This window comes from Accipiter gentilis, chromosome 2 (genome assembly GCF_929443795.1).
Source record: "Accipiter gentilis chromosome 2, bAccGen1.1, whole genome shotgun sequence".
NCBI lineage: Eukaryota > Metazoa > Chordata > Aves > Accipitriformes > Accipitridae > Astur > Astur gentilis.
Genome location: NC_064881.1, coordinates 3492481 through 3508476, shown reverse-complemented (window position 1 = coordinate 3508476; position 15996 = coordinate 3492481). Strand labels below are relative to the sequence as shown.

The following is a 15996-nucleotide window of genomic DNA, read 5'->3' as shown; positions in this document are numbered from 1 at the left end:
GTGGTGCATGGTACAGAACAAGGCTGCTCTAGGTGAATATGCCCTCTTCAGAGCAGTGTCACAACAGTCCATATAGAACTGAGTTTCCTTCTCTGCATTGCCCTCAATGCTATGCGGAGATTTAATTTTGTTGCTTTCATAAGATGTATCCCATCGCTTGAGCCCTTGGCAGGATTTGAATTAGCAAAAGATCAAAGGCTAAAAATGGAGAAATTGAAAATTTGATGGTGGCTAATATTCCTATCATACTGGTGTTTTAATAGTTAGAAGGATAAAGATGATTGTCTGTTGCTTTCACTAGACATTTGCTCAGTCAGAAAAACAAAAGAAGAAGCATTTAAATAAACATAAATTCCCCCTTTCGCCTGTTGGTGCATATTGTGTATATACCATTTCCCTACCAGGATAGACAGATGTGTTAAGCAAAGTAGTCCTGCATTTCAAAAAGTGAAAGATGGAGCTTCCTCCAAATCTGTAGAGCCTGAAGGCCAGAGAACTCCTGGGAATTGTTGCTACCAAGAACAACCAGGACCCGGGTTCCTGGAAATGCAAGTACTTGAGAACTCTACTTGGATCTGGGAGAACTTTTTTAAACCTCTCAACTTGCTCTGTGTGACAGAGTTCAAATGCCAGAGGGGGAAGCAGTCAACATATGTCTGTGGTTCCTGTTGCTTCAGTAGGAACTACCACGAGCTCTGTAATAAAAGAAGTGGATATGATGCATGTCTATCCACTGGCAACTGTTGCTTAAACAGGATCTTTATGCTAGCAAAGAATACTCTTATTGTATCACTTTCCCCTTTTTCAACCAAAGGCGGGAACTGGCTAGAAGCAAGGTCAGAGAGAAATCATTAAACACACTAGAAATGTGGAAAGCATCATAAATGAAAAGTCAGCCAGCTGTAAAGGCTCAAAGGAATGTTAAACTAGTAATGTTCATATAATTGCTGTTCCCCTGCTTGTAACAGTGGGTAATTTTTCCCCCTGTGTACCACTGAGTATATTGCTTTGTCCCTCAGGTGATCTCTTCAGTGCCTTGGACTTTCCATTCCTGTACTTCTACAGGTTTCATAGCAGCTGCTGCGCCAGGTAACCTTTCTATAACAGGACATGTGAATGTTTTCAAAGTAAGAGATCCTGTTGACTTCCAACCTTGACTCTCAGTTAAAAATTTTGGAACATGCAAAACCTTAGTTATACTAGTTTCTGCTGGCATAAGCCAGTAAAACTGCAGATAATATGTATCTGTGCATATCTCTGGATATGCATTTAAAGGCCTGAGATTCAAATGTGCTGGAAGTGTATGTGTTTATTTGAGTGAGTGCATTCTGATCAGGAAAGTTCCCAGTCACCAGTAAAATAATTTTTACCTAATGTAGCAAAGCTTTGATAAATAGCATCTCTCAAATGCTTCTCAAGTCGGATTAGCCCTTGTAAAACTTGCTGTTTGCAATGATTACGAAGCATTAGTCTTCAGCAGTATATGGGTGTACATGGATTTATTTGCCTGTACATCTTGTTATTTGGCAGAATGCTTTTTTTGGGTAAAAGGGAAAAGCTTTAACAAGTGTTCCTTTATTTTGAGTAGCAGAAGTTCACTGCCCAATAGCGTCATACTCACAGGGCAATGTAAATATGTTTCCTATAGGTCTTAATTATCTCAAAAAAAAAAAGGTTATTCCTGTCTTTCCCCTCCAGTCTTTTGCCAAATTGCCTATTTTCTTTTTAGAGGGGAAAAAATATTTTCCTGCTAACTGATGGCAAAAATATTTCCTGACTGTTAGGTATTTTCTTACTTGTATCTGGATTTTCCATTAAAAGGGGATATTAAAAATGATTGCTAAATAATGTACACAGTTTTTTTGGTACGAAAGTAGCTTTTTTTAAGGGTGGACTATCCACACTACGAGTAACTTGCAGTTAGGTATTAATGAATAAGTTGTTCCATGCTAGGTAGGTGAAATCTATTTCTTCTTGAAGGCAAGGTCTAACTGCTGGCACTAATGGATATCTGTCTAGCCCAGATATTCTTCTCTTTCCCTTCATTAGAATTTTACCTGTGTTGTAGCCTCCTACTTCTGTTTCCATTGCCCGAGCTTCAGTACATGTGTAGTAGATAGCACTATACGCTACAGCAATTGGAAAGGAATAGTTAGGTGGAGAAACAAGCATCTCAGCTGCTTTCCTACATCTTGTAGTCTAGTGTCTTTGTAGACATAAAGGATTTGAAGGAAAACCTATACAAGGTAAAGTAAGGGTAACTGATGCAGCTAAATCTACTACCTGTGCAGAATGTCTGAAGCATTAGTAGTAAGGTCCAAAGTGCTCCATTTATTTAATGAAATAAATTGGTGTTAATTGTGACATCAATATTTCAGGTATTAAAATTAGCTGTTTCACTTTTTATATCTGAATTACACTAAACAGCTTCAAATCACTCTGACTAAAAGACCTTCTCAGCAGGGCAGAAGATGTGGAACAAACTTAAGCCAGCTACTGGACTTTCAAAAGTTTGGGCAATGCTGCTTCATTGAACTCACTGACTTCTGAGAGTGGAATGCTCTACTACTCAGCACTTCATCCTCTGCAACAAGGAGCTGAGCTTGAGCCTTTTATCATCAAAGCAGCATCTGCTTTCTTGGCTCCAGGCACAGTGGATAGTCCTTTGGGGTCTCATGTCAAGGCTCAGTGTGAGAAACCGTAGTACCTCCTACTCCTGGGCAGTTATCTTACCTTACTGTTTGGTGTATCAAAAACACCTGTACTGACATGTGGCTGAGACGCAACTTTGCCACATGTACTGAGCAGGGAACAGCACTTGGCTGAGGTGCTGGAGTCCAGCATGGAAATTCTGACCTGGGGAGCCACCATCTTCCACCCTTTTTGCTATTGCAGAGAGGTGACCAACTGCATTGCATCACTATCCAGAACAGCATACCCCCTTCAAATACCAAGGCACTTTTTGCCTCACCTACTATATGCTGTGTTGATCCTATCTCCTTTCCCACGCAGCTTGCCACAGTACTTTGTAATCTCTTACACCTCTCAACCAGCTACACGGTAATTTGTGCCTTACATATTTTGAAGTCCTTTTCTATTCCCTGCTTGCTGGTTTACACTATTTCACTGGTTCACAACCAGTAGGTTGTAAGTATGTCACAAGTCAAACAAAATCCAGAGCCAAAGCTTGTAAGCTCTGTGAGGTCCAGCTAGATGTGGAACAGAGTTTCCTTAAGAGTAGTCTTGGCTACAGAAATGTTGGGGACTACTGTCCTATATGACTTAAGAATCAAAATTCCCTTAATCGTCAGCAGAGAGCTTTGGAGTATTCTGTTCCCAGCACTACTGAGTCATCTGTCTATTTGTTATACAGTAGAGATGTATTTCACTTCCTAATTGGAATTTAGGCTTCATGAAGTTTAAACAGCTTGAAAGCTTCAGGCAGGCACTTTCCCGTGGTTATTTTTTCAGTTCAAGGCTCTGTGGAGGTTGAAGTGAGTTGGTTGCCAAACACATGTGGCTCCTGTTGAAATTAGCATTGCCTTTATTCAGAGCCATTTGAATGCCTGAAGTTAATATTTCACCTCATGTTTCCAATAATCTCTACTTTTCTGATTATGCAAGTGCATTAGAGACCAGCCATAAGAGCACCAGACTTACTTTACTCAGACTGTAGTCACTGACTGAACAAAACCCGAGATGTACTGGACATAATGTAAGCTCTTTGTCCACCAGCTTTCTTTCTCCAAATGGGATTAACACTGCAGTTTTGCATTAGGAAAACCAAGATGCCTGTAAGAGGTTGCTTAGTTGAAATTAAGAGACCTTTTATTAACAAGCTTTCCCCATTCCTTGCAGTGGACTGTTGGGATTCTTTCTGATGTTGCACACAGTGAAGCTAAAAAGCAGCACAACCTCAGGGCAATATGCTGCATGGAGTTTCCTTGCAAAGGTAAGAGAAAGACACTCACAGGAACACAGTGGATCTGTGCTTCTCCTAGGAGAACTGAGGAATTTCTGCATCTCTCTAGTTTCCCTTGCTATTCCTATTTGACGCTCCTAGGGCCTGTCTGTGCAACCTGCATGTAGAGTTGAGGCAACAAATATCAGGTGCATAATCCAGGATTGTTAGCTGAGATAAAATACTGTATATAGACTGAGTTTAATGGAACTAGGCTGATTATTGCAGCTAAGGATTTGGCCTACTGAATCACAGTAATACAAATCTATACTTTAAGATGTTTTGGAGAAGAATACTCCTTCTGAGACTGTGTGCACCAGCCGTTGTCTTCCCTGAGCCAAGAGTTAAAACTAGTTCCCTGAAGTTCAGTACCAGAACTCCCACTGTTACCATTGCAGGGGAGAGCAGTGGATGTCATTTGCCTTGACATTAACAAGGCTTTTGACAGTATCTCCCACCATGTTCTTATATCCAATAGACTGTTACAGTCTGGATGGGCAGACAGTTAGATGGGTAAAAAAATGGTTGGATGATCAGGCTCAGAAGGTAGAGGTTAACGCTTCCTGCTCTAACTGAAGGCTTGTGACAACTGGAGTAGCACAGGGGTCTGTCTTGGGACCCATCCTGTTCAACAACTTTGTTGAAGACTCAGAGGTGATGGAATGTACTCACATTTGCAAAGGTTGCCAAACTGGGAGGACCAGTCAATAATGCTGAAGGGCAGTGTTGCGTTCCAGAGGGACCTGAACAGGCTGGAGGAATGGGCCAACAGAAATCTTGGAAAATTCAACAAGGACAGATGTGAAGCCCTGCATATGGGAAGGAAGAGCCCCTGACAATAATAGAGGCTGGGGACTAGACAGCTGGGAAGCAGCGCTGTGGAAAAGGACCTGGGGATTTTGGTAGAGAGCAAGCTGAACATGAGCCAGCAGTCTGCCCTGGCAGCTAAGAAGGCCAAAAGCATCCTGGGTTGTACTAACAGTAGCACAGGCAGTAAATTCATGGAAGTGATCGCACCTTTTACTCAGCACTTGTTAGACCAGGGAACCTCGGTTTAGGCACCTCAAGGCATTGATAAACAGGAGCGAGTTTGGCAGAGGGCTGCCAAGAAAGTCAGGGGGCTGGAGCACTTGCCTTGTGAGGAACGGCTGCTGGACCAGGCTTGTTCAGCCTCGAAGAGAGGCAACTTTGGGAGCACCTAACAAACAGCAGCCACCCAGTAGCTATGGAGAAATTATCAAGACGACAGATCCAGGCTATTGACAGTGGTGCATGGTGGGGGATGTGTAAGACAACAAGTGTAAGTTGAAACAAGAGAAGTTCAGATTGGGGTATAAGGAAACATTTTTCACCTGGAGGACAAGTCAGGCAGGGGCACAGGTTGGCCAGGGAGGCTGTGCAGTCTCTGTCTTTGAAGGTTTTCAAGACCCAACTGGACAAAGCCTTGAGTAACCTGGTCTGACCTCCTAAGGTCCATTCCTGCTGGAATTATCATATGATCTGTGGATCTAGGGTCTGGCTGTACTTGATTTAAGTTATTAACAGCTCATTTGTTAAATTATCAGTGGTAAATGAAGTCAGAAGAGCTTGTCAGAATCCCTTTCCCTGGTTAGATTTTACTTAGTTTCATCAGTCCCAGCTAGGTCATCTGAAAACCACAACCTTCCTATGTGGTTTGTGATCACAGCTTTCCTACTACAGTGAATGAAGCTGTCTCTGTACCAAAAAAAAAAAAAAAAAAAAAAAGACTTGCATAATACACTTGTTTAGAAACTGTAGTGAAATGAGTCTTTGGTTTTTCTGGGGATAACAAGAAGGGAGTAATATGTCTCATTTTGTGCTTTGCATTCTGTTCCACACTGTAGAAGTCACATAGAGTTTCTCACCAGTCTGAATTTCTTCCAAACATTCTGACTGTGCATATTTTAGTACCTTAGCTTTCTTCTTGCTCTTTGGTAGCAAATCAACTGATCTAAAATCCTGTTTTTTCTTTTGTTTTTTTTTAACATTCTGGGTTGGAGATGAGAATAGCTGGCTTTGCTAATAGGTGTTGTGAATGAGGAGAAATGGTTCTACATGTGGTATTTATGACCTATCTGAAAAAAAATGCAGACAAAGATGTGTTGTGAAATATATTTTAAGCAGATTTGGGTCCTTCCCAGCTGAGGTGGATCAGAGCCACAAAGTCTGGACTGGATCAAAGCTTTCCCAAAGTTCAAGGGTTTCTAGATTTGTGGGGTTTTGGCCAACTCTAGACCTAAGTTAGACAAAGTTTGTTCTAGCCACTGTTGTCAATGAAATTATGTGCCTTTATAGCAACTAAAAATTTGTCCCTGTGTCACTGTGATAATTTAATCTGTTCTTCAGCTTTAAAAGTATGTGTTTGTTAATGTGCATGGTTTAATTATCTTGCTTAGGAAGGGTTTTGTAACAGAGTAAATTAGTCCTTTTCCTGTTGTAGCTTCTAACTAGTGCTCATATTATATGTCTTGAATTGAGTTCAAAGAGGGAAAGAAGTACTAAGGACATGATATCTGACTGTAGCACTAATAATTTTATCAAAACTTGCAGTTTCCCAAATGTCTTTCACTAGTGTTTTAAAGCTTGCTATAAGAATGATTTTAGGCTCAGTCATTACCATCTGAGGCAGCATGAGGAGCATGGAAGGACAGCTGCTCCAAGTGCTGAAATGCAGCTGATTTTGTGTTAGAAGTCAGTGAATACTTAAAAAATTTGGGAACACTGTATGTCAGTTTTAGAACAAGGATCAAAAGAGACTGCAGACACAGATAGGCAGAGAGCAAGAGCTAAAGTGGAGCTTGCCTGCAAGGGTAGGGGCTGATCTTCCAGCTCCTTGAAGATTCTCACAAGGTATCTTGTAACTATAAGGAACTATAAATTTACAGATGGGGTTGTTAAGAAAAGTCCTATCTATCTGATCACTAATGCTGCTTCCTGCAGGTGTTTGGAAGTGTTAAAACTACATACTGATCCAGCCCAACGTTGCCTGGGTATGAGGGCTGTCTCAATCGCATCTTAAGTCATCATAAGTGCAGAAAAACAGTATTTAACTAGTACTGTAAAAATGTTTAAATCCAGGTCTGTGACTCCCTTTTAAAAAAAAAAAAAAAAGGAAGGAAGTTAATGTGGATAAAGAATAAAGATATTTATTTGAATATGGACTTGCAGAATGAGATCCAGTGGAAAAAACGCCCTCTGCTCACAACGACAGCTTTGCGTTCCCACATGAGCATTTTTCTTGGATTGAGTAGTGCCCTAGATCATCCTCTTAATCTCTCAGACTGACTGGAGTTTTCACCAGCAGTTGGAAGGGAGCAGCATTTGAGGCCAGAATATGTTTATCTTGCAAATGAGCCAAGAAAGGAGAATGCTGTAGTCCTCAGACAGCAGTGCAGGTCTCTAGGGAGGTGCAGAGAATCAGAAAATCTGTTTTCCATTTGGATGCTTTGTACCTATGTGACTGATGAGCTGGGGCTGAGATCGTTGCCACCACTTCATTTCTTGTTAAGTGCCGATAGACCAATAAACTAACCATGAGATCTGATCGGGCCTGCTTTGCAGATTCAAGGAGACATTCTTTGTGAAGCCCACATATTTGGCCTCCCTGCCCTCTAATTTTTCATTCATTTAAAAAACGGAGCTGGGTTGTAACTTGTTTTTATGATGCTTTGGCTGCAGCAACTTAATCAATGTATGAGGTTTTTAAATTCTTCCCTGTAATGATTTCTGACAGCTTTCGTGTCAAAGCATTGCTTTGTGCAGAGACAGACGAAGCACAGGTTTCATCTGGGTATATAGTCCTGTGTGATATTTATAGCGACAAATGCTCTCTGCACTTTTGCTGTGAAAGCAAATAGCGTGTGTTAGTCATAGCTGTATAGATTCATGAGAAATGCCAAAAAAAATCACTAAAGTGATCTGTAAAACAACAAAAAAATGCTTTTAAGAAGCCCAAGAAATATGGAATGCTTTGTCATAGCCTTGCACAGATTTAATCCCCAGAAGAGCAAGAATTTGAAGCTGTACTGAGATTTCTTGTCTTAATTTGAAAGCTATGCTGGTATCATGGGTCATGTACTGGGAAAAAAAACCTGGAGATGCTTATATATACAGACAGAAGCATCTGGTGAGAACACTAATGAGCTCTAACAGTGCTGTCACTGAGTTTGTTTAGATTAAGGCTGCCAATCTATATCTGGTGATGAAACCTGTTAGGGTCTCTAAAAGTTAAGTAGCAGAAATAATTTAAATCACTAATAGAAGGGAAAAATGGTAATTCAGAGCTTTTCTTCAGCAAGATACTGGTTACTTATGAATTCATATTCCCGTATCATGTTTAGTGTTATCCCAATAAACTTGTAGTAGGGAATTCAGCTTGTTTCCAGCAGGAACCTATTGAGACAGCTTGTTATAAAGAGGAATAATAAATGGGAAAGTCCGTGGACTTTGGATTCTCTCTTTCTTCCTCCCTCATCTGAAGAAATGAAGGTGGATAACTGAAATCAAGTTGCATTGAGTTTTATACTGGTTTTCTTATGGATTGGTTGGAAGAAAATTTGGATTAATCTGATCAGGAGTATGCAACTCTTTTCTATGTGGCCATCCTATGCACCATTATGTAATCTTTAGTGTATCTGAACAGTGTTGGAGGCTCCCCAATACATAAAAGCATCCCCTGACAGCTTCTTTGATTCTTTGGTTGTTAACTTTAGAAGTGTTTGCCCCAGGTCACACTATGTTTAATGCTGACTGCCAGACATTGCAAAAGTAATTTTGCAGGAGTGTCTGAAAGAGTATCTTATCTGTGGGTGCTGTGTACCTAACTGTAGCCCACTGTACTTATACACCAGCAGTTATAGTCTTCCCCAAAAATATATAACAGCTATTCAGAATGCCTCCTGTGGTCTTTGATGTTATATTTTGTGTCTGTGTATCTGCTTCTTTGGTCCCTATGGTGTCTTGAAGAAAATGGATAGACTAGATTCATCTTCATGTCAACCCAAAAAATGGATGATATCCCTCTTAAAGACTGGAAAAGTACTGATGTTTTTTATTAAAGCAGAAATTCTCTTTTTCCTGCTTCTCATGAAATGGAGAGGCCACAACTGCAAGCCTTCTGAGGCTCGTAGGCTGGTTATGCTCACTGCATCTCTCTTCACACATAGCAGTTCACATGAGAATTTTATCTGCTTTAATTCCAGGGTCAAGCCAACCAAGAGAAATAAAACAAATTCATGGTTTTCCACATTTTTGCAGTCTTAAAGCCTCTGCTAAAACATGCGCTCATATTTGTATATATCTTAATTCCTCTCTCACTGCTGCTTAGCATGCAAGTGCTATAAAATATTCTGGTCCAGAATGTTAGTTCCTTACTTCTGCTGAGGGCTGTTTACTTGAAGAAATAAGTGCTACTCTAAGAGAGTCCTGCCATTGGTACCTTCTGAAGCAAATGGCTCTTTGTTCACCTCTGCCCTAATGGGAGAGGATTCTGGATTAAAAGATATGTTTAAAAATTTTATACAGATATCATAACCAGAACAAGAATGGGTTTGGTTATCTAGCACTTGCCCACTTGGTTATCTTGTAGACTGAAGTAGTGTCTTCTTTGCATGCTGCTGTGCTCAGGCAAAAGTGACAGTGAGATTCTTGGCTGAAAATCACATTGCTTTCTTGGCTTGGACCTCTTAAAGCTTTATGCAAAAATGTCATAAACTCCCACTGGAGTTCCATAAACACAGTGCATTTTTATTCGGCAAAAATCCTGCACTGCGTGCAAGGCTGTCTCAAGATCTCTGCTCACCCAACCTGGAAAAACTCTGCAGCCACAAGCCAAAGCTCTGGAGGAAAGGGAGAATTGTGTGCTAGACCTGGCTGGACTCTGCTGGTAGGTGCTCTCTGCGGCACCAGTGTGGTTTGAAGTGCATCTCTAATCTGAGAGAGGGAGTTTCCATGTCCATAAAGCTTTCAAGTATGCCAAGAAGGGGCTCATAAGAGTAGGAGTGAGCTTCTTCCATCTATGCACCTTATATACTCTTATGCATGTGGATATGCACACACATATGCATAAAGATAATTAAAAATGGTAAAAATCCTTATTGATTTGTGGTTGGTCCTCACTGAATGAAATGTGGACATTTATTCTTGACACATATATTTGATTCCTGTGAGTCATCATGGGGACTATGCAAATACCTTGGAAAAGAAAACGTGTTTCTCAGCTGAGCTTGACGAGCAGATAAGGCAATCACTGTGCTCTTAACTGCATCTTAAGGCTCTATAAAAAAAGATCAGTTGCTGAAATCTTAAAAGTATAGGTTTTCGGGTGGTTTCCATGGAGACAGCTTGATAGTTACGTTGTAGCATCCAACACTAATTACACCATATAATTGTTGGGAAGACATCAGTCTCCATAACAACTCCTTTGTGTGCTACATGACCAGTAAGCCAAGTGGCACAGGCTCCCTGGGGCACTAATGCAATTTAAGGAAGCTGTCTTGTAAGAATAGCTGAGACTTGTTGGAGATTTTGAATCTCCAGGTAATGGAAAATTCTAGTATGTACATTAAGAGGTGTTGTATAGGGCTGCAGTTGTGTGTCCATTGAAAATGGCTGCTACACAGCATTTGGGCATGTCATGGTCACACAAAGAAGTACATAAAGTTATGTGTTGCAACTTGGAGATAGTATTGCAGCACAAGTTTCATCTGTACTCGATATAATAAATCCACTCTCAGCAGACATTAGTTGATAGATTGAGCCCTAAGAGATGCTCTGAATTAGTTTGTTTCCTTTTATCCATCAGAATTTCCATTTGAAGTGCATCATGTACATTTGGTATTGCCATTCTCTTGAACATAAAGCTAACTGCAGAACCACTAGCTTGGAGTATGTCTTTGGAAGGTACTTTTTCACCCCTACCCTTGACAAATTGTCTCTCTATACCTGACAGTAGAAAATGACAATTTAAAAGTAGATTTTGTCAAATCTAACAGAATTTTGAATTGCAGAGGATGCAGGTTCACTGGTTCCTCTGCATAATAGATTCCTAGTCTCCCATGTTTTTATTTGGTCTCTTGGAGTTACTTACATACAGAGAGCTGAGACTGGGAGATGAATCATAAGTGTGACAAAGAGAAGACAAAAGAACGAGATCTGGTTTGGAAATTGTTTCCGTTGCTAATGTACTGATGTAAATGCCAAAATTACATGGGAGAACTGTGCACTATATAACATACTAATGTAGAAGGTTTCAAAGCTAGCTAAGGCTAGACTTCCAAAAATGAGCAAAAATAGCCACATTCTTCTCCCTTGCTGGTTCCCTGTTCTTTTCAGGATCTGGATTGCTAGCTGCCTTTTTGATGCTTAAAAACATTCATGGGTGAAATGTCTCCAGACTGCCTCACAAATCTTGATCCTGATCATTGACCTCTCTGATAGGCACTTGGTGTCACACTCCAGGTTGCTTTCTTCAGAAACGTCTCATGTTAGCGAGCTGCTGCTCTCTGAAACAGGTCTCCCTGTCTTTCTCTTCTTCTCTGTCCCCAACTCAGAACCAATCTTTGCAAAATCTCAAGTGCCTTCATTTCTCAATCCCACTCTGTACACCTGTTCAAGGATTAGATTTTGACTTTCAACAAAAGTCAGCCCCACAGGGCTCTGGGGGGGGCAGACTGAATGCTTTATGTCCTGTCCCTGATATATGTGGTGCTCAGGGAAATCACACAGGCTTCAAACAATCTCAGGAGATGACTGTGAGTTGTTCTCACTCTATCCACGGCTAGCATGGAGGGGAAGAGGGCAGACTTCAGCCTGTTCTTGCAGAGGCTTCCTCACCCTTTCTGAGGGAATGGGAGGCCAAAGACTATAGTAAACTATAGTCACTTCTGTCACTGTCTTCCCATGCATGGGACATGCAGGGACTGCTGAGGCCCATAGGGCTAAGTGTGTAACCTTGTGACATTGCTTATAAAAGGCATTGCTCAAAATGGATTAGCTGTGTTAATGTTTTAAAAAACATTTTTTTAAGTGTCATGTTTTTTAAGGTTTCTGATGGAATATTTTGACCTTTTGTAACAGTGAATGGTTAGAAAGCCCTAGAAAGACTTTTGTTCTTGAATGGAAAAATAAAACCTTAAAGAATACCAATTCTTCCTTGTAGTCCTTAGCATAATAATAATAATAGCATGTTGATTTCTTTCCATTACATCATTACTAAAACAGCATAAACACACCAGAGAATGGCAATGCAGAGACTGTCTCTGTTATTATTGTTGGGTTGTATGGAAAGGGGTCAGCAGGGAGATTTAGTTATCTGGTCTGGGAATTGTTTGTTTATGAATTAGGTTTTCCCAAAGGAGTTGTGAGATGGGAAATACAATAGGAAATGGACTTTATACATGCACAGAAATACCAAAACTGTAAATGTCATGCGGGAGAGAGGTTGATGGAAACTTGCTATTTTTTGCTAACAGATTTTTAAAAAATACTTGATTACACATCCCAAAGTTTCCTGTGCTATTTTTGATATTAGTGATATCCTCCACAGAGTTCTGAATTAGTCATGACAGAAAAATGTTTTACATCTGATAATGTTGACAAGAAACATAAGCACTTCAGGTGTTTCTATAGATTTTAACAATGGAAAAATGCATTATATTGCTTTTCACTAAAATATTCCTCTTAAGCTAGGCATCCTCATTGGTTCTGACAATATCCTTGAACCCTTGCAGCAATATTTGTGCTTTCTGTGTATAAGCAAAGCAGCATGCGTAGGATCTGTTCTCTTATAGCAGTGATACTAGGGGCAAGAAGAGGTTTGAAGATGCACTCAAAAAACACAGGTCTTGAACTGACAATGGCCTCAATCTGCAGTGTTCAGCCCGAGGCCTTTGGGCAATCTAGCATGGAAAGAACAGTTGCTGAGAATGTGTGCAGCATCCTACCCAGCACCACCCTCTACAGCAAGGTACTCCAGGTATGATCATTCTTGGCACAACGGGCCAGTTCCCATCTGGGTCATTTGAGCCAGTTGTGGAGGTGGCTTCAGAGTGCACAGCTGGGTGGGTGTTCACCTACCTGATGTCTATGTGGAAAAGTTCATTGTTGGCTTCCCATTTTGCTCAGGGGGTATTTTCTGCTGTCAGTCTTCTGGTCTGGAGTGTGAAGGTATTATCTGGTATAGGGCAACACCTAAGCACATGGCTTCAGACTGAGTGTCCAGCTGACTGTTGAAAAGACCTTCAGTTCTTGTGATGCATGGAAACACATTGATGTAGCCTGTAACATATCTGCCTTTGGCTGGGTTTTCTTGCCTTAGTCTCCACTATGTGTGGCAACTTAGTTGCCACAGTTGCTGGTGGTCCCTTGAACTATGTGCTTTTGCACTTGGAGGGAGAACAAACTGATAGGGGTTGAAAGTACCAGCCTGGTTAATTTGGACTTTGGTAAGAATTATGAAGTGGTGCATATAAAGTGCTAATTTATCTGCCTCCAGGAAACTCAAGTCAATTTTCCTTTTCTTCGTGGACCCCAACTGCTAGGAACTTTACACTCTGCCTGCTGGAACCAGCTTTTTTTTGTTTTTCCTCCTGGATGCCAGCTGAGCCACCACTGAGCCACTGCTGTGGGAGGTCATGGTCCACCTGTGAGGAGTTTGGAATTGCCTCCTCTCCTGCCTTTAGTCAGAGGTCCTGATACTGCAAGGCAGTTATAGTAACAGTTCCTGCCTGATCTGGCTACTGGCCCACCCACTGGCATCTAGCACTTGGGAGGAAGATAGACATAGGCAGATGCTGAGCTCAGTCCCCAACTCCTTTTGTGCCAGATACACATAGCAAACTGTCAGTTTGCCTGTTAAATTCGCCACTTAAGTGTGACAATGAAAAGCATGGTTGTCTTTTCTGGGTTATCAGTCTTTTCTGTCTCTTTATGGTAATCTCTGTTTCATGATCTCGTAAGGGTTAGATGAGGTGAAGAATAACTTGGAATGCCAAAAGGCTAGCTCTTGCTGAGCTTAACATAAGATGAAGTGTATTTTATTGTGGTATTTTACAGCAGCAGATTGTTAGAACGGCTGGCTGCTCCCCAAAACTGAAAAGCAATACTTTTCAAATCAGATAGAAAAAATAATTCTTTAATACAATTTACCATACTACTGACCAGTAAAAATTCAGGGCATCAAACAGAAGATAATACTAAGACAATTGACTGAGTAAAAGTAAAGAGAGGTATACTTTTTACAGGTTCAGATCTGCTCAAAAGGTTTTAGTGACTGGGTTGCTAGTAATTTCAGCAGAATCAGACATTATATGGAAATTTTTCTAGGACAGAAGTGGAAAGATTAACAAACTGCATGCCATGGGATGTAAGTTTTGTATCAGCTAAGGTCAAGATGCAAATCCCTCCTTTTCTCTGATGTGCACATTGACTGCAGACTTGCTGCATTAGGGGAGGATCATAAATTCTCCTGAATTCTCTGCCATCAACCAGTACTTGATTAAACAAATCCTTGGTCCACTCCAGTTGTTGTCCATGATCCTAACAGGTAGAACACTTCACTGTTGTTGTTGCTGTTGCAATGGTTACTCCATTACACAAATATTTAATAATTAATAAAATAAGAACAAGATGATGAATCACATTGCGCTGTCAACTTCTGAGCTGAGAGGTTTCAGGGGGGAGACTAAATGGCAGGAGCAGTTTAAGGCCTTTGCAATAATGGGGCAGCATAAAAGAGACTCCTCGATAGGCTGAAATGACAGAGGAGAAGTACAGTTAAGTATTGTAATGCATGAAGCATTTACAGGAAACAGGAGGCATTGGGTCTTAAGTTTGGTATAACCTGGAAATACAAATATATTTCAGCTTTTGGTCAAATACACGTTCATCAGCAGTCAAACTTGTAACAGCAAGAATGGACAAAGCACTTCTTGGCAAAGTTGAAGAAAATCAAAGGCCTAAAGAAGCCTTCTCGTATCCCTCGTTAAATGACTTTTGTTGTCCTTGCTTGGCAAAGCTTCAGCTCCATGGATTGTGCCTCTCGTTTGCAGAACTGACCTGAACAGATGCTATTAGTCTGGTGCATGCATGCACACCTGTTTGAATCATGATTGATAGTGTTTCCATGTCAGCAAAGCACGCTTCTGGGAGAACGTACATGAATTGTGCAGGGTTTTCCCTTGGTCTCCTTAATACAGAACTGGAACACTGAGAGTAATAACAGTATCTGGATTATGTTTTCAGTGGTCACATTTAAGAGAAATATTTAAATATGAACTGAGGTACTGTTAAAATTTAGTTCTGTACTATAACCACTCTACACTTTATACGCTGAAGATAGGTGGCACTTCACCAGCTATCTCATTAGTCATAGGAAGGGGAAATGTATGGAAATGTATGTTTTGGCCATTATCTCCAGTAGTGGAGGGAAAGTGCTTCTTGTTTTGGCATTCTCTGTATTATGACAAAGTCTGCTGTTTGTGTTTAAGTGAAGGCAGGGTGGAGTGGCTACTTGATGTTCAAAAAGAAAGTGCTACCATAATTTCAACCCAATCTAGTATTTTACAAGGGGCAAAGAGTTTTGGTTTTCTTTAAAAGTCTCAGGATATGTTTCACTTTCTGTAGGAAAGCAAAATGAGTTAGAACATGCTTGTAATAGTTCAGCCCTATCTCATCAGTGACGTATGTTTATCTATTTCTGTGCTATATATAGTATGTGTTTATATATGAATGCATATATAGATACATGTTTATACATTGATAGGTATAGGCCTTTCTGAAAAGAGTCTTGTCTTGTTCACATCTGATCATTGTAAACATGACGATATGTCCTGTTTCTTCTAAGAGGAGTATTTTCTTACACAAATTCTATTAATTACACTCTGCAACATAAAATAATTGCTGTATCTTTCTCCTTGGTGGATCTTGTAAGGTTAAAAAAAAGAAAGAGACAGTGCAGAACCAAGGAAATTAAGGTATTGCCACGACTCAGAAGGGCTATCAGTTAGCTATACATT

General features: G+C 40.5%; 1 protein-coding gene across 4 annotated transcripts in view; it reads left to right on the top strand.

Moving 5' to 3' along the window:
• The window catches only part of TMEM241 (transmembrane protein 241), a 93172-nt gene that overhangs the window by 27649 nt on the left and 49527 nt on the right, over positions 1 to 15996 (top strand). For all 4 annotated transcript variants that reach the window (XM_049829379.1, XM_049829370.1, XM_049829398.1 and 1 more), the window contains exons 12-13: positions 1020 to 1089; positions 3859 to 3952. In XM_049829379.1, the coding sequence (XP_049685336.1) occupies positions 1020 to 1089; positions 3859 to 3952 (164 nt within the window). The remainder of the gene's footprint in view (positions 1 to 1019; positions 1090 to 3858; positions 3953 to 15996) is intronic.